Source organism: Elephas maximus, chromosome 7 (genome assembly GCF_024166365.1).
Source record: "Elephas maximus indicus isolate mEleMax1 chromosome 7, mEleMax1 primary haplotype, whole genome shotgun sequence".
NCBI lineage: Eukaryota > Metazoa > Chordata > Mammalia > Proboscidea > Elephantidae > Elephas > Elephas maximus.
In genome coordinates, this window is record NC_064825.1 from 129,474,044 (window position 1) to 129,495,388 (window position 21,345).

Below are 21,345 nucleotides of genomic sequence, written 5' to 3' on the forward strand. Positions count from 1 at the left end.
AAAGTCACCCCTCCTGCCCCCTACCCTTGACCTACACCCTGCTAAAGACACCCAACTGTTGAGGCCTGGAAGGCGTGGGGTCAGGGGCCCAGGGCCCTGGGTGGGGTGGATGGGAGGAGCCGATTGTCTCATCCTGGGGCTCAGCTCTGTGTCCGGAGGAGCCCTTCCCAGAATCTGGGCCCAACAGGCACCCCTTCGGGCCTTGCCACCCCCTTAGGAAGCCCCCCTTCCAGACTAAAGGCTTGCTCTGGACCCAGGACCCTCTGGTCCAAAGCCCCCCCGGGCTTCCAAAGCCCAGGCCCCTGAGCCAGTACCCCCTCCTAGACCCTCCCCAGGCGCTTCCGTGAATCACTCCAGCTGGAATCTGATGAGCTCAGGCCTCCCCACCCAGCTCTGCCTGCCTCTGCCTCCTGCCTGGCCAGTAGGGTCACCACCTCCCTTGTGGGGGTCTGCTCAGCAACTCACAGCCCCCACCAGAGTCCGTGGGGTGGGTGGATGAGTATGGGTGTGTAGGCCAGGGCTAGCCATGAAATTAGTCAGGAGAAGGCCTTGGACCTCTTCTCTGAACTAAAAAATACAAAAAGTATGTGTTTGTATGTCTCTGTGTTTATGTGTATGTCTGCCTCTGTGTGTGATTGTGTGCCTCTGAGTTTGTGTGTTTGTGTCTGTCCGTCTGTCCATGTGTGTCTCCATCTCTCAGTTTATGTCTGTATGTGTGTCTTTGTCTCCATGTCTGTGTGTGTCTCTGAGTTTGTCTGTGTGTGTGCGTGTTGGAGCTCCCCATGGTTGGGCAGAGTGGGTGGAGGAAGCCTGTGGCTGCTTCTTGGGAGAGTGTATGTCACTGTGTCTGCCTGTGGCAGCAGGTATAGGTGCGAGCATGTCAGGGAGTTTCTGTGTAGCAGGTCACCACATGTCTCTGTGTCAGCATGTCTCTGGGTGTGTGGCAGACTGTCCCGTGTGTGTCATCAGCATGTCACCATGTGTATTTCTGTGTCAACCTGTCACTGAGTATGTGTTGGAAAGTCGCACTGAACCAGAGAGGGAGGGTGCCGAGGCAGTATCTGGGGGTCTGCATACCTGGGATGTCTGAGCGGGTGTTTGGCCGGTGTCAGGGTGTGGCCCAGAGGGGGAGAGTCAGTGTCCCTCCCCACAGGGGATGAGTGGCTAACGGTGTCAGGGTGTGCCTACCACTGTGGGCGTTCCTAGGAACATGGGGCTGCCGGGGGCTCTTGTATGTGACTGTGGCAGTGTATCATACACTGTGAATGTGGGCCAGGGTGTGTGATCATGACTGTGTGTCAAACTGTGGAAGTGGACTTGGGCTACCAGGCCATGGTGGGGTGGGTCAGGGTGTTGCACCATATGTGGCCAGTGGAGGGCGTAGGTGAATGTGAGCAACCACACAGTCACTCTTTATCTGTGACCACAAGAGGGTCCACAAGTGTCCTGATGCCCCTGAGTCCCCTCAGTGTGGGTCTCAGTGACTGCCTTCTTCCCCACCTCCCCCAGGGTTCCCTCAGGCCACCCTTAGGCCCCCAGAGCAGGACTGGAACTCCTGCCTCTGGGCCTGCCTGGGGGTCAGACCTGGGGTGGGCAGCTCCTCCCTCATTTGCAGGACCCCATTCATAGGATGGGAACCCTGGTGGCATAGTGGTTAAGAGCAACAGCTGCTAACCAGGAGGTCGGCAGTTCAAATCCACCAGGCACTCCTTGGAAACGCTAAGGCGCAGCTCTATTCTGTCCTGTAGGGTCGCTATATGTCACAAGGGACTCGACGGCAACGGGTTTGGTTTTTGTTTTCACAGGACGTCCCCGGGACCTCGCTGCAAGACTGCTTCCTTCCCTGAAACAGGCTGGGCACAGGCCCACTGAGTCCCCTGGGTTCCCTGGGTGGCCTCGGTGGAGAAGGGGATCCAGCGTATGGCTGGGAATGGGACGTGCCCGCCCCCTGGTGGCAGCGATGGAGGATGCGCCGCCTGTCCTCAGCAACTGCAGGAAACGTTCTGGCTGAGTCTTCCCCCATCCATCAGTCCGCATAGATTTACTTAGTGCCATTTCCTGGCCAGGCATTGTTCTAGGCCCCGAGAGTTAGATGGGAACAAAGCCGACTTGGCGCTGGCACTCTAGTGGGGGAGATGACAAGAAACAAACACAGGCTCCGGTGACTTTAGGTGATGAGTGCACCGCGTCCAAGTGAGAAAATGATTGTGCTGCTCCTCGGGGTTCGTCATGCCGGACATGGCAGCTCACCTTTCAGAGCTTGGGCTCCCTCTTCCATAAGGACAAAGGTGGGGGTGGTGGTAGGGGAGGCAGAGTCCTGAGCACACCATAACCCCTACCAGCTGTCATGGAGTCGATTCTGACTCACGGTGGCCCCAGTGTGTCAGAGCAGAACTTCTCCATAGGAATGGCTGATTTTTGGAAAGTAGATTGTCAAGTCTTCCTTCCACGGCACCTCTGGGTGGACTTGAACCACCACCATTTCAGTTATCAGCCAAATGCATTAGCTGTTGTTACCACCCAGGGACTCCACAAGTAAGCTCTCCGTTATTGCTCGGATCACTGCAGGAGTGGAGAGATTTGACCTCTTTCCACCTGGCTGGGGCCGTGGCTGCTTGGTGCTTGGTCCACTCAGACACACCCTGGATGATTGCTGAGTGGATAAGTGAATGAATCCTCCTGTCTTGGAGGTTTGTGGAATCTGGAGGCCACAGGGCATAGTGTCCAAGCCCTTTTCCCTTAAGCCACTGTCCGTGAGCAAACCTCAGTTTCCTCATCTGTAGAATGGGGATAATGAGACCACTCTTAGACTGGCCTATCATTGCCTGCCCTATCTGGAACCCCAGCGCCTGTATCACGACCCTGGTCGTGCTCATTTACTGGCCCTGGACCCCTGACCAATCAGGCCCTTTTGAGAAGATAAACCAGAAGACCCAGGCAGCAGGCAGGGCCAGACAGTGCTCCCATGAGCCACTGCTGGGGACATCTGAATTCCCAGAGTCAGGGATTAGGACTCAGCAGGGGATGGGGTGGGAGAGGCTTGAGGCAGGGGCCCAGCTGCCTGGCCACTTCCCTCCCATGAGACCGGCTCCACATCCTGTCCCTCGGGTTCTCCCAGCACCCCCCTGCAAACACTCCAGGTCCTTCTTCTGGTACTGAACCTGGTTCACCCTGTGTTTAGATCCCGGAGCGCAGTCCTCCCTTACGCTCCACAGGCTCCCACCTCACTGCCCCTCACTCTTAGTTATCAAACTCCAATCAGTGAACAACATTTATTGAGCGCCTATGGAGTGCTCAGCACTGAGGGCGCTGGGGGGAGGGGGGAGGAGGACATACAAAAGGGTGAAGGGAAGACTCCCTACCAGCGAGAAGCATGGAGGGGGAAGGGTAAAGGTGGGGAGGGAAAAGCCGCTGGTGCCCCCACACCTAAACTGCATTAGGGTTGTCTGAAAACCAGCGCGTCCACATCTGACATGAGGGTTGATGTCCCTTTGTGCTCAGTGCCTGAGGGAATCACCTCTGAGATTGGCTGGGGTCCTCCCCCCACCAGGGGGACAGTTCCTCCCTGTGGGGTCTGAGGGTCAGCCACCTTGGACCATGTGCTGCCCCTGGGCTGCCCTCCCCCTAGGGTCACTCTCTTAGTAGCTTCCTGGGCTATGTGCGCCCCCTCGTGGTCGATATTATTCTTTGCTCAGATTTGCCACCTTTTCTGCCCCCCACCCTTGGGGCTGCGTGGCCTTGAGGCTAATTTGCTCATGGCTTGAACTCGAGGGCCCTGGTTGGGTACAGGAACCCCTAATGGCTTGCTGGGTGACGTCTTGGGAGTCATCTTTCTTTTCTGAACCTCGGTGGGGCCAATAAGCCAGGCCCTGCCTCCCCAAAAAGCATTCGTGAGGATCAAATGAGTTAAGTGGAAAGAAAACAGCTTCCAAGCCCTCTCCCCTACTTCAGAAACTTGTCTCCCTGTTGGCGGGTGTTACTTCCCCCTGGGGTGTCAGACTTCCCAGCTTGGGCAAAGATTGGGAAGCTGATCTCCAGAAGGATGACCTCCCAGAGACTGATGACCTCCCGTGGACTGATGGGCAAGTGTCACCCAGTGACAGCCCTGGGGTCGGAGGCAGCGTGCAGAGAAAGGATTTTGGGGAGAACAGGACTAGTGGAAGGGGTTGCTAACGCCTGCCTCCTCCTCACCTTTCTCCCTAGTCCAAGCTCAGCTTTGCGGCAATCGCACCCCTCTGACTCCCAGAAACAGGCAGGGCAGCCAGCGCACCCCCTTTCCCAGGTGAGGACACTGAGGCTTAGAAGGCTATCGCCAGGTGGCCTGGGCAGGCCTGGGCCTGGGCCCTTGCTGCCACACTGTGGCCTCCCTGAGCCTCCTGACACATGGGACGGGTCGAAGCCTTTCAGTCCTTGAAGCCTTCAGCCTGCTGGGCTGCTTGGCCAGTAGCCTGGTCCTGGGCTGTGCCCTCAGGGGCGGTGCAATGACAGCTGGGTCAGAGCTCCTCCCCCATGGCCAGAGGTTGGGCACAGGCGGCCTCCAGCTAGGGTAGAAGAAGAGGCAAGGGGCATTGGGCACTTGGTCTGGGACCCCCCCAGGACCCTCAGCTTTACTCCAGTCCCTGAGCAGGTAGGATCACAGAGGTAACACTAGGTGGTGGCAGACATGGGAGGAGCCAGTGTGGGGTGGCCGAGGAGGCTGTAGCCCTGGCTGGGAGCACTGAGGCTCTGAAAGGCCCTCCCAGCTGCTCAAAGTCCCCCACCCTATGTGCATCTCTGGTCACTCCCAGCTACTCCTCCGCCTTCTGGCTTCCCTCAGCCTCTGGCCCCTCTGACCCATCAGGGCTTCCCCTGGCCTGACCCTCCCCTCCCTCAACAGCTACCTCGGTCTCTTGCCATCTGTCCCCAGGGCTAGCTTTGACCCCAGTATCTCCATCTCCTTGGGCTCCTTCCTCCTCCTCCCTGCTCCCTGCCTCTAGCGGCCCCCTGCCCTCCTTCTCTGTTGCAGCCCCAGGTGGGGCCTCAGGCTGCTCTGCCTGGCGGTAGACAAGGTAGATGGTTGTGGGAAGCCCGTGAGCCAGGGCTCCAGGAGGCAGGCGGTGGTAGCCCTGATCCTTGTATAGGAAGAGGCCAAAAGTGTCGGGCTGGGTCACTCGGAACTTGGTGGCACAGAGCTGGCTGAGGGTGGCAATGGAGGCCCCTGGCGGTACTGCCAGGGTCTTGGAGGTACAGCCACTACTGGGGTCCTGATAGGCTACTCGGAGGAGGTGCTGTGCAGGAGGAGAAGCAAAACAAGTCCTCAAGCCTGTCTGGTGTAAGATACCTGGCTCTAAAGGTCCCAGGTTAGGCTCTGCAAGGGCAGGGGTGGGATGGGTAGAACCTAGGCGGAGAACTGATTGTCAAAGCTTTTTGGATCCGATGAGTGCCAAGGGGGGCTCTGAGGAAGGGGGAGACGTGGTTGGGCCAGTGGGTCACAGGGCTGCAGGCTGGAAGGACAGCCCCTGGGGGTATCTTTCAAGCCTAACGATGACAGGGGACACTTAGATGGCCTCACTGTGCACCAGGCACCAGTCTAAGTACTTGGCTTACGTTAACTCAGACCCAGGAAGTATGTATTGTTAACCCATTTTACAGGGAAGAAATCTGAGACACAAAGAAGTCATGTACCTTGTTCGAGGTCTCACAACCAGGAAGTGGCAGAGCTGGGATTTGAATCCAGGAACTGGCTACAGAGTCTGGACTCTTAAACAAGGTTCCCTTGACCGGATGGAGAGGACAGGGATGGGATGTGGCTCTGAAAACACCCAGGCCTGAGCCCAGATGATGGGAGGGTGAGGGGAGCATGGGCTAGAGGCCAGGCTCTCGCCTGGTGCCTGGTGGGCTCCTGTCTGCAGGACAGGAGGGCAGAGCCTCAGCTGGGGGCTGAAGGCGAGGACTTTGGGCCTGGGCCTGAGCCTGCCATCTGTGCCTCTTTCCATCTCCAAGTCATGCCTCAGTTTTCTCATCTGTAAAATGGGGATAATAATGGCCCTACCCCAGACCCCTATCTCCACTGGCCGTGCTGCCTCCCCCGATCCTGGTGCTGCCAGGGGCTGCCTGCAGCCAGATGGATAGGCTGCCCCCACGCCAGGCTGTGAAGATTCAAGCAATGATGCCCCTGAAGCACTCAGCACAGTGGTACATCCTCTTTCTAGAAAGGGCAGCCTGCATATTTGCTCTGGACTAGCCCTTTTCCCTTGAGAAAAGGAGGGGACAGGCCTGGATGGTGCCAGAGCCCTTCCTGCCTGAACAGTGGGAGGTGGGGCCATCTGAAGGGCTCTGTTACCTGGAAGCTGTGGGTGGCCGGCAGGCGGCGCTGCTCCCAGAGGCTGAGGGAGCGCTGCAGCTCCTGGGAGGGGCTGAGGGGGAGGGAATGCGCCCGGTCCAGGCTGCTCAGCAGGGCCAGGCTGGCCGAGAGGCTGGTCAGGTAGTAGCCACCTGGGACACAAGGGAAAGAGGGTGGCTCAGTCTAGGGGTGGGTAACCTACTGTTTCTCCTCCTTCCCTGCTTAACTGGCCCAGGTAGAAGCCAAGGTTCAGGCCCCACCCAGACAGGGAGGTCCTGTGTTGGGAAGGGAGAGGGCGGGTGGGGGTAAGGAGTCCCTTACCCTCTCCAGTGAGCAGGGTGGGCTCCAGCAGCTCTGACATGTACTCGGCCTCAAGCAGCAGGTCCGGAAGGTCACATTGGGCCAGGACCAGGCTCAGCAGTGGCAGGAACTCGTCAGCACCTGTGTCCTCCCCTTTGGGAACATGGTGGGGGGTGGCTTCAGGCTCCTCTGGGGTCCCAGAGTCAGGGCCCATTGCTAGCCTTAGAAGTGACACTCCCCCATCTGCTATAAGCTCAGGGTGATCCCTATGGTTACAACGTGGAGGGGCTGGGGAGAGGGTGCTCTACTCCCTGGGCCTCAGCTTCCCCATCTGTGAGGCAGGAGGAAGGGGCGCACCCGTGTGGGTCCTCAGGGCCGTGTAGAGCAGCTTGCAGGCCTGCAGAAGCCGCTTGACCTGGGCGCTGGGTGAGTAGGCGCGGAGCAGCTGCAACAACTTCTGGCGTACCTGCTCCACCTCTACGGGGGAGGGTAGGCCCAGGCAGGTCCCAAAGGCACTGGGGCCCTGGGCCCGGGCCAGGCGGAGGCCCTCGGCCAGGCGGCCCAGGGAGCCGTCGGCAGAGAGCCTGCGCCGCAGGCGGGCGGCCAAGATGGGCCGAAGAGGCTTGAGCACGGAGCGGTGCAGTGACTTCTCCAGCACGTGCTCTGCAGAGAAGACACGCCAGGGGTCAGGGAGTCAGGACCAGGATGGGGCAGCATCCGGGGAGAAGGGCAGAACCAGGGAGGGAGAGGGATGGAAAGGAGGAGGAATCTTGGTGAGCCTGGAGAGTGGGGGAGAGGTGGGGATGGAATTCGCTAGAACGGTGGAAAGGCAAAGTGGACACGTATGGCAGAGACCAGAACCAGGAGGCAGGAGGAAATAGTGGGGAGGAGAGCCGAAGGAGGGGAGAACTGGGATTCTGGAGAGCTGGGGTGAGACTGGGCTTTCTAGTGGGGCCTCACCCAGCCTCTCGAGCGGCAGCAGCTTCTCGGGACCCAGCTCGGCGCTCAGCATGGCCCGGGCCCGGCTCAGTGCCTCTCGGACGCCCTGCAGCTCCCGGGGCTCCGGCCCAGCCCGCACCTGCGTCAGCAGGTCTTGCACCAGCTGGCCCACTGCTGTGTGGCGGTCCCGCATCAGCGACGTGGCCACCCGGCCCACCTGTCGCTCGGGCGCCAGCAGCGAGCAGAAGGCAGCACTCATGGAGCGGAGCAGGGGCCGCCGGCGACCCAGGCTGGGGGAGGTCGCTGGGCTCCCGTGGGCCCCCGGCGGTGCCTCCTCCTCCGAGCTGCTGGGGGAGCCGCAGTCCACCTCCTGGAGGGAGGGCAGCGGAGGGAGGCTGGGGCCGGTGCCCCCCGGCACACGGTAGCCCACTGAACTCTCCCTCCGAAGCAGCTGGCATGGGGGCAGCCTGTCTGGTTGGCTGGGGGCGGCCCCTGGCAGCACCGGGACTGGGGGAGGTGGTACAGCTGGTGGAGACAGGGGGCTGGAGGTCTCTGTGGACACGCGCACTTTGAAGCTCATTTTGAATTTCTCCCGCTTGGTGGGGCCCAGGTCCCCTGGGAATAGGGGGTTGAAGAAGCACAGGGCAGCGCCAGTGCCCTGGTCCAGCTCTTGAGGGGACCGGGGCTTCAGCCGGGGTAGCACCGGGCCGTCCCCGAAGCCCTGTTGAGCTTTGGTATTGAGGGTGGAGCTCCAGAACTCTGCGGAAGAGACTCCAAGTCAAGACCCAACCGTGGGAGAGGACCGCACCGCTTCAGTGTGTCCGTAAGTGCGATAGCTGGCAGAGGCGCCCTTACCAATGCCCAGATGGGAAATGGCCTCCAGCTCCTTGTGGGTGGCTGCCTGGTGGATGGCTCTGGGGAGCTGGAGCGGGAAGAGAAGGATGTCCCTGGGGCCGGAGAGGGGAGCAGAAAGTCAGGAGTGAAGGGTTCTGGTGTCTACAGGGGCAGACCTGCAGAGCTCCTCCGACACCAGGCACCTGTGGGCAGACTCACCGGGCATGGCAGTAGGCGCAGATGAGATGGACCAGGTCTGGGAACACGAGCTCTGAGCCCTCCAAGGAGACGCCTGAGAGATGGGAAGTGAGGGAGGTGTTCTCCGGGAAACCGCCCCACCGGCTGCTCCCAGCCCCTTCCCGCCTGCCAGCCGTCTCACCCCCGGGGCGCTCCAGGATGTAGTGGCTAGAAACGAAGGACGGGCCGCTGGCCTCAGGCAGCCGTACACACAGGGCTTGGCACTGGCGCGTGTTGGACTTCCGCACGAGAAACGTCTGCGGGGGACAGGAGTTGACAGCACAGGACCTCCAGCTCGGTCCCCCGCAACCCTCGGCTGGACAGCCTCAGGGGGCGGGGCAGCGCTCACCCCCGGGGGCTCGGTCCTCAGCACGTGCAGGGCGGCCGCGGCGTTGGCCCGCAGCTGCAGCCACACTGGCCGGGTGAGCAGCAGGCGCTCCCGAAGGCTCACTGTGCGTCCGGGCCTCGGCGGTCCGCCCGTCTGTCCTCCACTGGCGGCGGGGACGTCGTAGAGCGGGTCCGGGCCTGGCCTGGGGGCGGGCACACTGAGCCGGGCGGGCGGTGGGACGCTCGCCCAGCCTGCACCCTCCCGCCCTCGGCCTGGGCTGACCTTCCTCACCCTCCCTCCACCCACCTGCGGCCCTGCCAACTTCACTAACTTTTCTCCCTCCAGGTGCGCAGGAGCTCGGCCGGCTGGGCTGGGGGCTCCGAGGGGGTCTGCTCCCGGCTCCCCAGGGGCTTCCATGGCTGGGCGCTCAGCCGGCTGCACCCGCCGGGACGCAGGAAGGGAAGCCAGCCCCCAAGGCACAGGCACTCACATTCCCGGTGGTGAGTAACACTTCCTGAAGGCGGTGCGCCCTGGCACACCCCGCCCGTTAACTCTTGTGTGTCCACTCTGTCAGGGCCGTGCCGCCTCCTCTGTTCTGGGCCCACCCTCAGGGGGCTGGGACCCCCTCCGTGCTACTGCCACTCTGAGGGCCCCAGCAGTGGGGGTGCCACCTCCTCACAGAGATTCCCGAAGCCTCGCTGGCTCCCTCAAACTACACACTTGGGCGGGAAGGGGTTAAGAGGCGCGTCTAGGTCCCTACGGGCCCCAGACAGCCCTTGAGGAACCTTTAAGTCTGTGGTCAGTTGCTCATCTTTCCCTGGCCTTGAGGTCAGACTAGTGGCAGAGTGCCCCCTACTGGTAACATGACTCACGTCTGAATCTAACCTGGGCTTTGGAATTTCAGGTTGCCATGGAGAAAGGATGCTGTGTCTCCATGGCAACTAGCCCCTTTGCTTAACTGAGGTTCTGGGGGTGGTTCTAGCACTCGGCGCTAAACAGGGGGGAGTCTGGCTGTGAGGTCGTCAGCACATGGCGCTGCTGCCGGCTGCCTCCCCCGCACAGGTCCTGCCAATCTGCCAAGCGACTGGGGCAGGTGCAGACATGACCATCTCCAAGCACAGAGCACCCTGCCCCCTTCCCCACCCGAGGTCACATGCTCTGCCTGTGCGGCCACACGTTGCTCAGACTCCCGGCAGCACCAGTAGCCCAGGGCCCAGCCCCCACCTCCAGGGGGGCGGTGTATGGAAGAGCACCCCGTCCCCAGGCTGTACCCCAGGTCGGAGTGGCGGGCTCCCGTGGGCCAGGGAGAGGTGGTGTCATACCCCAGGGCCACCAAGAGAGTCTGCCTGTCTCAGGTGCTCCCACAGAAGCCCCAATTCCCCCCAGGTAAATTAGACACACACAGGCCACACCAGAATCCCAGGAAAGGTTTAATTCCAGTCCCCACCATCTGGGGGGCAGACACGAAGAGACACCCTGAGAAAACCTGGGGAGCCTGGCTTCTCATCTCCACCTCCTGCCAGGACAGAGCCCCTCAAATATAATTTATGGCTCTGAATCCCTAGGCAGTGGAGCCCAGCTCAGGGCTGTTGATCAGGGCCCAAGGTCAGCAGGAAGATGCCGTTTGGCTTAAATGAGGCATGTTTTCTTTGTTGGGGAGGACGGAGGAGGGTGGTCTTTGGGAGGGGGCGGCGGGCTGGCTAGGGAGAGAGAGAGAGTCTGGTCTGTGCAGGTCAGCCCCAGGCCCACAGTGGTGGCCACCCCGGTGGAGGGCAGAGAAAGAACTGAGGCAGGTGGTGCTGGATGGGGAGCCCGGCCACAGCCCTGTAGAGCCCACGGGCCGCCAGGCAGATCTGAGGGGCCTGTCGGTCCACCTTTCTGCAGCAGGAAAACGTGAGTCTTGGGTTTGGTGCCAGCCGCTCCGAGGGACCCGTTGGCTGGGAACAGCAAGGTCAGGGTCCTGGACGGTGCACAGAAAGGGGAAAAACACTGAGGTGAGAAGAGGGGTGCCCCTCCACATGCAGGTCACCTCACCACAGCTCTCATCCCAGTACTCCAGGCCCACCAGGGCTGCTGCACCCCCCTGCCCACCGCCACCACCAGCCCCAGCTGGGTGCACTCTCCAATCTCTAGCATTCCTTAGCTCCATCAACCCAGAGTTCCCCACCGCCCACCTTGTTTCCTGCTAACAAAACTCCCACAGAACCTCCAAAGCCTAGGTGGTTCTCGTGGCCTCAGACTGTGACATGACCGTGCCTCTCTCTGGCCTCTTTCCTGGATGCTGAACTGAGGGAGGTGACAGTGGGGATGGGGTGGGAGGCAGTCTGAGGATCTGAGGGTCTTACCATCTGATTTTCTCTTCTGAGGGGACACAGCTGCTCTAGCCTGGGTAGGTGAGAAGAAAAGCCTTCCTGAAAGTCTGCCCCCAGCCTGGCAAGATGCCCCCCCTAACCACCACCCGACATCAGCCCATTTGGGGATGGGGGCTGCACTGAGGCAGGTGGAGGAGGGTGGAGGCGGCAGCAAAAGACCTTTGTAAGCCAAGTTCTGATGGGGTCTGTTGTCAGAGACAGCCAGCTCTGCTGCCTTCCAACCTTCCCTCTCCCTCCCTCCCTTCCCAACTGCATCGAAACCTGGGCAAGGAAGGGGCCGGCATACTAACAGTGCTCCCTTCTAAGGCAGCCCATATCCCACAGGAATGTAGGGAAGCTGGGGTGGGGAAGGGGCAGCCCAGGGCCCACCTTTTTGATTGCTGTCCAGTCCTCCAGGATGTCGATCTCCTGAAGCATGTACACGATGTATGGGCCTGCACCCGTGTCAAGGAAGCAGGACGCCCAGGGCAGGGGCAGGTGACATGCGGCAGGCCAAGCCCACTGAGTTCAAGACCGACCCAACGGCCAGGGAGGGGGTGCAGGGACAGTGTGGGGTCAGGGGTTGAGAATCTGGGTTAGAGCTCAGGCTCCACCCCTACGAGAGCGCCTGGCTGGCTGGCAGCAAGGCAGCTCATTCCTACTTCACCAAGGACAGGGAGGGGGCAGCCCACCCCTGCAGCCCCATGGCTCACTCTCTCCTCCTCTCCTCAGGCGAGATCTGCTGTCCCAGGTGCACCCCCACCTCCAGGACTTGCTCCTTCTCCTCCCCGCTCCCGCCTTCATTACCTGTTCCCTCTCCTGGCCCTCTCCCCCATCTCAAAACAGACTCCGGCCTCTTCCATCCTGAAGACAAGTATCCTCTGCCCCCCCCCCACCCAGGACCATCCACTCTCCCTCCTGCACTCTGCACTGATGTCTCCATGCCCTCACCTCCACTCACTCAATTCCTACCTGCCTGCACCTCAGCTCCGCCACAAGGTGACCTGAGGAGCTGGTTCTTCCAGGAATGCCCTGGTGGAACCTGGGAATTCAACTCGGGGGCTGGGACATACCAAGGGGATCCCCAGGGTGGTGACTCGGCCAGCCCTGGACTAGAGGGGCTCATGGCAGAGCCCAATTCTACCATATGGGATGTGGTCACCCCAGAAGGGAGGCCACAGGTGTGCAGAGAGAAAAGCCATGGCCACTAGAGTAGAACAGGAGAGGCTTCATGGAGGAGGCAACACATGAGATGAGCAATGAGAAGGTGGAGAAAGCTAGAAAGAGGGGGTGGAACCCTGGGAAAGGCACAGTGGTGGGGAAGCCTGGGCCCAGCTTGGGGATGAGTGAGTGGCTGGGGAGACATCGTGGGAAACCCAGACGGGGACCAAAGGCCAAACTCACTCAGGAAGTCCTGGGGAGTCAAGACTGACGTTTCTCTTTCTCTACAGTCCACAGGGCCCAGGAGACCCCAAAATCCAAACTCAATTCTGACTCATAGCGACCGTATACGACAGAGTAGAACTGCCCCACAGGGTTTCCAAAGAGCGCCCGGTGGATTCAAACTGCCAACCTTTTGGTTAGCAGCCACAGCTCTTAACCACTTCCCCACCACGGTTTCCCCGGGAGACCTGGGACGCCACAATAAATCTCTGACAGCTGAGTTTGCCTGGACATGATCACATGACACCAAACGACCATGAACGTGTTGGTCCTCTGTCCTCCGTGTCCCCGGGTCTGGAGCTGGCCCTGGCTGCCCCCCCCAGCTTCAGGCCCCCGTGGCTGGAAGGATACCGGAGACAAGCGGTGCCTTCTTCCTCTTGCTGGGTGGCAGGGAGTCCCAGGTCCTGGAGCTGCCTCTGGCGTGCAGTTTCTCATCCCACCACTCTGTGCCCCAGAGGCAGGGTCAGGGTGCCAGCCCTCAAGGGTGCCCCCCACCCTCACTGCCTTTGTCCTCCCCTCCCCTGGGGCAAAGAACTCTGGGCTGAGCTGGGAAGCCTGAGTTCAGGTCCGGACTGCACAGCTGTGCACCATGGGAAAGGGCACTGCACTGCTGTGAGCCCCAGGTGCTTCCTTTGTTCAGCAGATGGGGGAGGGTGATGGGGGGGATGACAGGGTGATGATAACAGCTGCTGCCTCCTGAGGACTCCACAGTAGCCTCTTGGCAGAGCAACTGACATGAAGAAGGAACATAGGTGCTGTGGACACGGAGCGGACTGTGGTGACCATATGTGGGCGTACCGGCCCGCACCTCCCGTTCTGGGGAGAGAGCAGGGACAGGAGGGCATGGGGCCCACTCTGCCCAACCCCTCACTGCATGCCTGGCCCTGGGCTGGGCCCTTCCATGCCTGCTCTCAGTCAGTCCTCTTGGCGACCTCAAGGAGCAGGGCCAATGACTGCACCCATGTGCAGTCAGGGCAGCTACGTGCAGAGGAGTGCTGGGCACTGGCAGAGCGCCTCACCCGAGCTGATGTCCAGGCTCTGGCGGTCCTCTTCCAGCCTCTGGATCCGCTCCTGCAGCTCCCCCTGCAGGGTGTCGTACAGCAGCAGCTTCTCGCTCTGAAGGAGGCCGGAGCAGCTCAGTCGGGTGGGGCCCCTCAGGCCCTGCCCACACCCCTCTGCAGGCGCCCAGCCCCTCACCTCCAGGTGCTGCTTGGCTCCCTGCAGCTCACACTCATACTTATTCCTGATCACGTCCAGACAGAAGCCCTTGTAGATGCCTGTGGAAGAGGGAGAAGGGGGCCCCCCTAAGGCAGCGGTTGAGGTATCCGAGGAGGGCTGGGAGTACAGGGCAGGCAGGGATGAGGAGGGGGACACAAGGGGTGACTGGGGCCTGACCCCAGGACACGGGACAGCCCACACACCTGCCACCTGAATGCGAATCTTGAGGCTCCGTTGCAGCCCCCCCAGAGGCTCCGTGTACTCGGGGGCTCTCTCAGCTCCCACTTCCTCCAGCCGCCACCGCAGCTGGCTCAGTCGCTCCCTAAACAACCTGGGAGGTGAAAGGCAGCCCCAACTTGTCGGTCCGTTGTGCTCTTGGGCAGATACACGCAGGGCCCCAGCTCCGTGGCAGGCCCTGGTCAGGTGCTCACTCACTCTGGACCTCAGCCGCCCGCCAACACCCAGCCTACTGCCTCCTCCCCCAGGACCGTGAAGACCAGCCCTAGGTGTGCCCGCTCACTTCTCCTTCAGCTCCGAGAACTGCTTCTCCAGGTCTAGCATCTCACTGACGCACTCGCTGCGACGTCGCTCATAGTCCTCATCATCCATCTCTGGGGACAAGAGGCCAGTCAGGGCCTCTGACGAGGAGCGGGCGGGTACCACGTGTGCGTGCGCATTGGTGTGTACAAGTGTGTGTGCACATGTGTGTGTACACTCACCGGAGCTCTCCTCCTCAGACTCTGTCTGACTGCCACTCCGTTCCTCCTCACTCTCTTCCTCCTCCCCGTTCATCTCGGCCGCTGAGTCGCCCTCTGCTTCCATCTCTTCTGTGTCCTTGCTTGGGGGCTGGACGGGCATTTGTGCTCTGGGAGAACAGGTGGAGCCATCACTCAACACTGGCCATGGTACAGAGCTGAGTGGCCGAGCAGGGAGTCGAGCCCAGCCTGACCCTCAATTAGAGGGGACAGCAGGGAGGTGACTGTCCTCGCCACCCTGACGCATGCTGGGTGAAAGGGAGCAAATGGCTCCGGGTGCACATCTCCCCCAGGAGCGTGGGAGCCATGGAAACGCTCATGCCCTCTGACCCCGTTGGCGATCCCAATCCTGGGCGAACTGGCCAAGCACCAGTTCACAGAACGGGAAAGGCCAACGACACGAGGCGTTACCACCCAAACGTCCCACCCCCAGAAAAGGCTGGGTGGGCTGTGATGGCACTATGAGAGCAGGCATAGGGAGGTGGAAAACACTGCAGGTACAACAGTAAGTGTGGCCCTGAGGATCCACAGTTGCTCTGCCTGTGACCTCCCTGTGGAAGTGGTATGAGGACGAGGTAAGTTCTTCAAGAGGCCAGGAACCAGCAGGGCTCTGCGTGAGCGCTCTTTCCCTTTCAGAAGCCCCCGAGGGCTCCCCCTGCCTATGGGACTCGGCTTAAACTTCTAGTGGAGGCTTTCAAGGCCCTTCCCAGACTGGACTAAACCACCCACCCAGCTCCTTGGCCCCAACCATGCACTGGTGAGTCCTCAAAGACACCACGTTCTCCCTCCTCCTCTGCCCATCGTGCACTCCTCTTCTCTTCCTGATAGCTTTCTACATTTCTCTGTCTTCGTGCTCTGCTCAGTTATTTCCTTCTCCTTTGCAGAGATCTCCTCAAAGGCTGTATCTCAGCAGCCCCTTTGGTGACGCTGGGAGTTCCAGCATGTACCCCTTCTCACTCCACACTGTCTGCCTTGGTGTTTGCACCCTCTTCCATGGCCTGAACAACTCGCCCTGTGATGGTGACCAGATCTCTGTGCGGGCGATTTCACCGGGGCTTAGACCCAGGTCCCCTTCCCTCCCCCCATCCCTTCTCTCACTTCTCATTTTCTGCTTCCTCTGGGACCCCACATCATCAGTACTCCCCTCTCTTCTGTAGCTTCAACTCTCCTTGGCAGGCTCCTTCCCATGAAACCGTAGATGTGCTCAGGTGTTTTCCACCATTAAGAAAATGCGAAAACACAAACCAAACCTCACCCTATTCCGCTTCACTGCTTTCCACGCCACAGCTCCACTTTCAAGGCCTTGTATACACTTGCCCTTCCTGCTTCCTCACCTTCCATTTGCTCCCATCTGGTCCTGCACCCATCACTCTCTGCTGAAACGGATCCCACTGAGTTAACCGACAACCTCCTTGTGGCTACTGCCAGTATTTTTGGGGGCTATCTTAATTGATTTCTCAGCAACATCAGACACAGCCAAGCAGTCCTTGTATTCCCTCACTGAATATTTATTGAACACTTAATATATGCTAGGTGCTGCCAGGCACTATGGCAGGTACAGGGGAATTCCTGGGGCAGGCAGGCAGTATTTATCTCCAGGAACTTACACGTTCCTGGGAGAAGAGGCAAAGCAGCAGACCACTACCACGGTGCGAGAAGAGTTAAGCCTGGGGGCACAGGGGAGGGGCCTCTAAGACCAGGAGCTTGGGGCAGCAGTGAGGGCTGCCAGGGGAGACACAGCAGATGGATGAACTGACTAGCACAGGAGGGAACATTCCAGGTAGAGCGAGTAGCATGTGTAAGGATACAGAAATGAGAGAAGGGAGTGGGGGAGGGTTGGGGACCTGGGTCTAAGCCTCAGAGAGAAATCTGGGCCGTACAGAGATCTGGTCACTATCATAGAGTGAGTTGTTCAGGCCATGGGAGAAGGTATGGCACCAAAGCAGAAAGTGTGGAGAAGGGGTCCATGATGAAACTCCCAGGGTCACCAAAGGGCTGCTGAGGAGACTCCCGCAAAGGAGAAGGAAATTAGGGAGAGGCAGAAAAGAAAAACCCCAAAGCTATGGCCAGAGAACATTTTAGAAGAAGTGGCCAACAACAGTGTCTAATCCTGCCAAGAGAGCCCCTAAGGGGGGGATTTAACCACCCTTCCAGCAGAGAATCTCACTGCCTCCTGGGGGCTTCTACTTTACTAAGCTCCTCTTCTAGCTTCGCTGGCCACTGCTCTGCAGCCCTTTAGATTGGTGTAGACTCCACTCCCTCCACGAAGCCTTCTTTGCATCTCCCTTCTGTTTGCTCATTTTCCTTCTGTCTCCCCAGCCACTCTGTGTGCCTCCCCAGGGCAGGGGCTACAAACACATCTTAGTCAACTAGCCCAGTACTGGCTCCCTTGATAAAGGACTGGGAAATATAAGTAAACAAAACAAACTCTTGCAGGTCAAAGGTTGGTTTTTACTTCTTGGTAGCTTCAGGTCCTTGCAGTGAAATCAAACCCAAAGTGTCTGTTAACTCTGGTTGACACCTATTCAAGTTGTGGCAAATGCCTGGCCTAGGGGAGAGTTTAGTCACATTCCTCAATGATTTCACCATGGATTCGAACCTGAAAACCTTAGCAGACATGAAGGTTCATTCCTCCACTTCTCGGGTCTCCAAACCAGCCTCTCATCTTTCCCACTTCCAAGTCTCACTGCGCCACCAGGGCTCTTTCAGTTCCTGCAGTTCCCTCCATCTGCAATTCCTCTTCACCGTAAGTCTCAGCCTAAGTCCTACAGCTTCCAGAAGGCTTTCCGGATCAGAAAAAGAGGGGGTGTGTGTATGTGTGTCTCCTCCAGCTAACTCTAATTTTACTGAGCAGTAAATTAAGTCACAACTTCCTCTTCTTACGTGTGTGCAAAACGGGGATAACCGTTCCTGCTCTGACTGTTGTAAAGCTGGCAAGGGTTAAGGGATGGAAAAGCAAACTGAGAAGTGCGGTGGGCATGCCATCTATCTTCTCCGACTCTGAACTCCAGGAAGGCAGCCTCCCTGGAAGGCGGGCCCCTCCCCACTTTGGCCCCTTTCGCCGCGCCCAGGAGGCTCGGCCTCGTCTCATCTCCGGTTGCACCGGCGCGGGCGGGAGAATCGCGGGCTCCCCCGCAGCCGGCTTCGGCCCCGCGGCCCCGCGGCCCCGCACGCGTCCAGCCCGTTAAGTCTCCGCTTCTGCCCCGAGAAGAAGGTTGGGCAGGACGCGCCCGACTAGCCCAGAGAGACCCAACCAGCGGCTGGGGGGGGCGATACGCACCGCGGGGGGGGGCTCCCTGGCCTCAAGTCCGGGTCTCCCTGAGAGGCGCCCAAGGGTGCCGGTACCTGCCGCGGCGCCAGGCTCCCGGAAGCGCTGCGCAGGTCCCTCTTTTCAGGGAGGCGGGGCCTCGCCGCGCTTCCGTGTGCGTCATCTCGGGGCGCCCGCCGGAGAGCTCACAATTGGATGGCTGGGGAGAGGCATGCTGGGATACCGCGGGCCGGTCTCCATGGCAACCGGTGGAGGTTCCCATTAGGCTTCGGCCTGCGGCAAAGGCCCCCGTGGTTTCCTCGCTTCGCTGCCCACGCCCTTCGGTGCGCAGCAACCGCCCCCGGCGTCCAAGGGCTGAAACCAGGGCCCCCCTCCCTCCAGCTTCGGAGAGAAACGGAACCAGCTGTGGGTGTGAACACTCATTTATTTACACGTTGTCATCAGTAGGCAAATACCCAGCACCAGCCTATTCGAGGGTACAGATTTTTTCGGATTATCGCCATCAAGCCTTCAGACCCTTCCCTCCTTCAGAGCCCCCAAGGGTGGAGGCGCTGGAGTTGTTAAGGCTTCTGCCCAAAAGCTAAGAACCAAATTCCACACCTTCATCTGATTTCTTTCCAGAAAGCCCCAGTCGTTAAGTACCCCCATGTCTCTGAACTTTCAACCCTGTCCCATTCACATTTTTTGCTTTCCTACCACTCACACACCCCCGGTTGTTAATAACAATAGTGATAACAACAATAATAATACTGTAATAATATTAATAATACTTCACATTTGTACGAAGCTTACAGAATGTTTTCATAGACAGCTCATCTGAGCCTCCCAACAGTTCTGTGAGGTAGGCATTCTCACCTCCCTTTTTACAGACAGAGTAACTGAGGCTCAGAGAGGTAAAGGGATTTGCTCAAGGCCACACAGCTAGTTAGTGGTAAAGCTAGGACTTGATCCTAGCACCCCATATTCAAGTCCAGTGTTGCAACACCACAGCTCCCTCTGCAAAGTGGAGTGACGTTTCTTACCCCAGTCAGGCCTAAGGGGCGGCCCGAGGAGTCAGGAGGCTGAAACTTCTCAGACCGGGGGAAGGAAGGGCTCAGCAGCGGCGTGGGGAGTTGGGGTACTTGGTCTTCAACTCCTGTCTGAACTGGCGGTACAGGACCTTATTGCGCTGATTTTCAGCCTCCTTTTGGGGATGGAACTTCAAAGCTTCCTTGAAGCCCTTATGAACTAAGAAACCTTCGTTCAAAACCTCGAAATTGAACCCTGCCATGTGCAGCTCACAGGCCTGTGGAGTGAGAGACAGGTCAGCAAAGTGAGAGACGTTCCTGGGGCCCAGATCGACACCCCTAAAGCCAGACTCTAGCACCCCAACCTTCTGGAAGCATCTGGATTTTCCACACCACCCAACCATTTCCTGACCTGGGATCTTACCCGGCCTCCCTGCCTCAGTTCCACACTGGGCCACTCCTCGTATCTCCCTGACCTACTCCCCTCGCCCATCCCTTTTCCCCCCTCCTCCCCTCCACCTCCTCCGTCTCCCCCTCCCCAACCCCCCCTCCCCTGCCTTCCCCTTATGGGCACCTGACTGATGCGATTGAAGCCGTACTGCCGAAAGCGCTCGTCAAAGGGGGGCACCTTGCCTCCAGCCACATAGAATGGCTCCCAGGGGTCCTGCCAGGGCACCACGTAGGAAGGCCTCAGCAGGCTCTCTTCTGGCAAGTTGACCCAGCGGGAGTAGTTGGTGGGCGCCTGGCAGGGCGTGCACAGCCCATAATAGAAGGGGCGCACCTCGCCCACCTGGTAGAGCTGCACCAGCTCCGTCTTACTGACCGGCATGCGGCGGGCTCGACGGATCTCGAAGGCAGGCACCACCAGCGCCGTGCCCGCCCACTGTCTGCTCTGATCCAGCAGCTCCCGTAGGCCTCTCCACAGCCCCTCGCTGGGCACCATGTCCACGTCGATCACCAGAGCGTAGTTGGCCCCCTCGCGAGCCAGATTTCTCAGCAGGTTATTGGGGTAGGAGACGTTGGTGCCCAGCGCGTAATTGATCCCGGGTTGGGCCACCCTGGCTAGCTTGTCAAAGACCTCCTGGCAGGAGCGCAGAAGGGCAAACTCCCCGGGCTCCCGGGGATCGGGCACGGCGGCCTCGTAGCGCGAGGGACACACCAGGTGCATGGCGACCCTGGAGCGCATGTCGGGGCAGTGGCTGCTCAGCGCATAAGCCAGCACCGTGGCCAGCTGCGCCTCCTCCTTGGTGGCCGCGAACACCGACACAGACATAGGGCCCTCCCAGCGCTCCAGGAGGCCGGACAGGTGCAGCAGGTTGTCCACGCTGGCGTGCGTGGCCAGGATCACATCGTTGGGATCCATGGTGGTCTTCAGCAGGCTCCTGTAGATGCGGTAGTCACCGCTGGCGTCCAGGACGCCTCCCGAAGCCAGCGCGGTGCGGAGCTGCGCCTTGACCTGGTCCACGGACCTCGGGGACGGGGGGAAGAACTCGAAATACTGGTCTTGTTCCTCCTGTCCGTGCAGCCCAGACAGCAGCGACAGGTAGAGCAGCTGCAGCATCGCCACGAGCATGAGGGCGGCCAGAAGCAGCTGGTAGAAGGCGCACCGGATGGCGTAGGGCATCTGCATGGCTCTCGGGGCTCAGAGTGCGTAGCAGGGACCACCGACCGCAGCGTCTGCCGGCCGCGGGGAGCCGGGATTTACTGCAGCGTGCCGAGCGCAGCCGAGGCGAACCGAGTCCAGCCGAGCCTGGCAGCCCCGCCCACCGCCCACAGCCGGGCCTCGGCCGCGCGCCCGCCCCGGAGACGGAGGAGGAGCCACCGCGTCCGCGCGCTTTGCAAACTGAGTCTTCCTGATCGCGGTGCCACTGCTGCCGCCCCTGCCGCTCCGGCCGCCCCACCGCCTCCCGGCCCGCCAGGGGTCCTCCGGGACACGCGCCCCCTCACTCCCCACCGTGCGCGACCCCTGAACCCAGCGCGTCCTGAAACCTCGATGGGCTCGCCCCCGAGTCAGGGAGGGGAAACCGTGGCAGAGTTCTGCAGCAGCTTGGTGAGGGATGGCCCGGATTCCCGGCTGCGGCGGGCGGAAAGGAAAAAAAAAAACAAAAAAAAACGTTTATTTCTGCCGTGTCTCCTTATCGTAGATAGCCTAAGGGGTCTACGCTGGAGAATGGGTAGAAGGGACTCGGAGAACGCGGAGAAGAAGGGTGATAAGAGAATGTGGAGAGAGCCACACTGTAGGGGACGAGGTGGCCGAGTGGTTAAGGCGATGGACTGCTAATCCATTGTGCTTTGCACGCGTGGGTTCGAATCCCATCCTCGTCGGTCGCGTTTTACGAAAGA

General features: G+C 60.0%; 3 protein-coding genes and 1 non-coding gene across 7 annotated transcripts; 1 reads left to right on the top strand and 3 right to left on the bottom strand.

Moving 5' to 3' along the window:
• Positions 1-1,495: 1,495 nt before the first annotated feature.
• RIN1 (Ras and Rab interactor 1) lies at positions 1,496-9,459 on the bottom strand. Of its 3 annotated transcripts, none has more exons than XM_049892556.1 (10): positions 9,292-9,459; positions 8,982-9,162; positions 8,775-8,889; positions 8,615-8,687; positions 8,417-8,508; positions 7,583-8,320; positions 6,980-7,285; positions 6,644-6,775; positions 6,323-6,474; positions 1,496-2,777 (listed from the first exon to the last, which is right to left on the bottom strand). In XM_049892556.1, exons 1-10 carry the CDS (start codon positions 9,375-9,377, stop codon positions 2,514-2,516), a joined length of 2,139 nt encoding a protein of 712 aa, XP_049748513.1. In that variant the 5' UTR covers positions 9,378-9,459; the 3' UTR covers positions 1,496-2,513. The 3 variants fall into 3 exon arrangements, with proteins under 3 accessions (XP_049748513.1, XP_049748514.1, XP_049748512.1); XM_049892557.1 differs by lacking the exon at positions 1,496-2,777 and adding an exon at positions 3,265-4,541; XM_049892555.1 differs by lacking the exon at positions 1,496-2,777 and adding an exon at positions 3,265-5,267.
• Positions 9,460-10,372: 913 nt separating this feature from the next.
• BRMS1 (BRMS1 transcriptional repressor and anoikis regulator) lies at positions 10,373-18,136 on the bottom strand. 2 transcript variants are annotated; one of them, XM_049892558.1, is made up of 10 exons: positions 18,008-18,136; positions 14,692-14,837; positions 14,493-14,583; positions 14,176-14,303; positions 13,952-14,031; positions 13,774-13,870; positions 13,106-13,198; positions 11,702-11,766; positions 11,306-11,345; positions 10,373-10,920 (listed from the first exon to the last, which is right to left on the bottom strand). In XM_049892558.1, exons 2-10 carry the CDS (start codon positions 14,828-14,830, stop codon positions 10,913-10,915), a joined length of 741 nt encoding a protein of 246 aa, XP_049748515.1. In that variant the 5' UTR covers positions 14,831-14,837; positions 18,008-18,136; the 3' UTR covers positions 10,373-10,912. The 2 variants fall into 2 exon arrangements, with proteins under 2 accessions (XP_049748515.1, XP_049748516.1); XM_049892559.1 differs by having other exon boundaries at positions 18,073-18,135.
• Positions 18,137-18,405: 269 nt separating this feature from the next.
• B4GAT1 (beta-1,4-glucuronyltransferase 1) lies at positions 18,406-20,739 on the bottom strand. Its single transcript, XM_049892561.1, has 2 exons — positions 19,577-20,739; positions 18,406-19,280 (listed from the first exon to the last, which is right to left on the bottom strand). Exons 1-2 carry the CDS (start codon positions 20,630-20,632, stop codon positions 19,089-19,091), a joined length of 1,248 nt encoding a protein of 415 aa, XP_049748518.1. The 5' UTR covers positions 20,633-20,739; the 3' UTR covers positions 18,406-19,088.
• Positions 20,740-21,245: 506 nt separating this feature from the next.
• Positions 21,246-21,327, top strand: TRNAS-GCU (transfer RNA serine (anticodon GCU)). Its single transcript has one exon. It is a non-coding gene; the product is annotated as a tRNA-Ser (tRNA).
• The last annotated feature ends 18 nt before the right edge of the window (positions 21,328-21,345 follow it).

What these genes read in the sequence shown, in the direction of transcription:
- RIN1 (XM_049892555.1), bottom strand. Translation starts at nt 9,377, where the DNA reads ATGGAAGCCCCTGGGGAGCCGGGAGCAGACCCCCTCGGAGCCCCCAGC. An exon ending in GCTGCCGCTCGAGAGGCTGG is followed by an intron (nt 7,286 to 7,582) that starts GTGAGGCCCCAC and finishes TCTTCTCTGCAG; the next exon opens with AGCACGTGCTGGAGAAGTCA. An exon ending in CGGCCACCCACAGCTTCCAG is followed by an intron (nt 5,268 to 6,322) that starts GTAACAGAGCCC and finishes CCTCCTGCACAG; the next exon opens with CACCTCCTCCGAGTAGCCTA.
- BRMS1 (XM_049892558.1), bottom strand. Translation starts at nt 14,830, where the DNA reads ATGCCCGTCCAGCCCCCAAGCAAGGACACAGAAGAGATGGAAGCAGAG. An exon ending in TTCTCGGAGCTGAAGGAGAA is followed by an intron (nt 14,304 to 14,492) that starts GTGAGCGGGCAC and finishes TTCACCTCCCAG; the next exon opens with GTTGTTTAGGGAGCGACTGA. An exon ending in GAAGGCACCGCTTGTCTCCG is followed by an intron (nt 11,767 to 13,105) that starts GTATCCTTCCAG and finishes ACACGGGTGCAG; the next exon opens with GCCCATACATCGTGTACATG.
- B4GAT1 (XM_049892561.1), bottom strand. Translation starts at nt 20,632, where the DNA reads ATGCAGATGCCCTACGCCATCCGGTGCGCCTTCTACCAGCTGCTTCTG. An exon ending in GCTTCAATCGCATCAGTCAG is followed by an intron (nt 19,281 to 19,576) that starts GTGCCCATAAGG and finishes CTCACTCCACAG; the next exon opens with GCCTGTGAGCTGCACATGGC.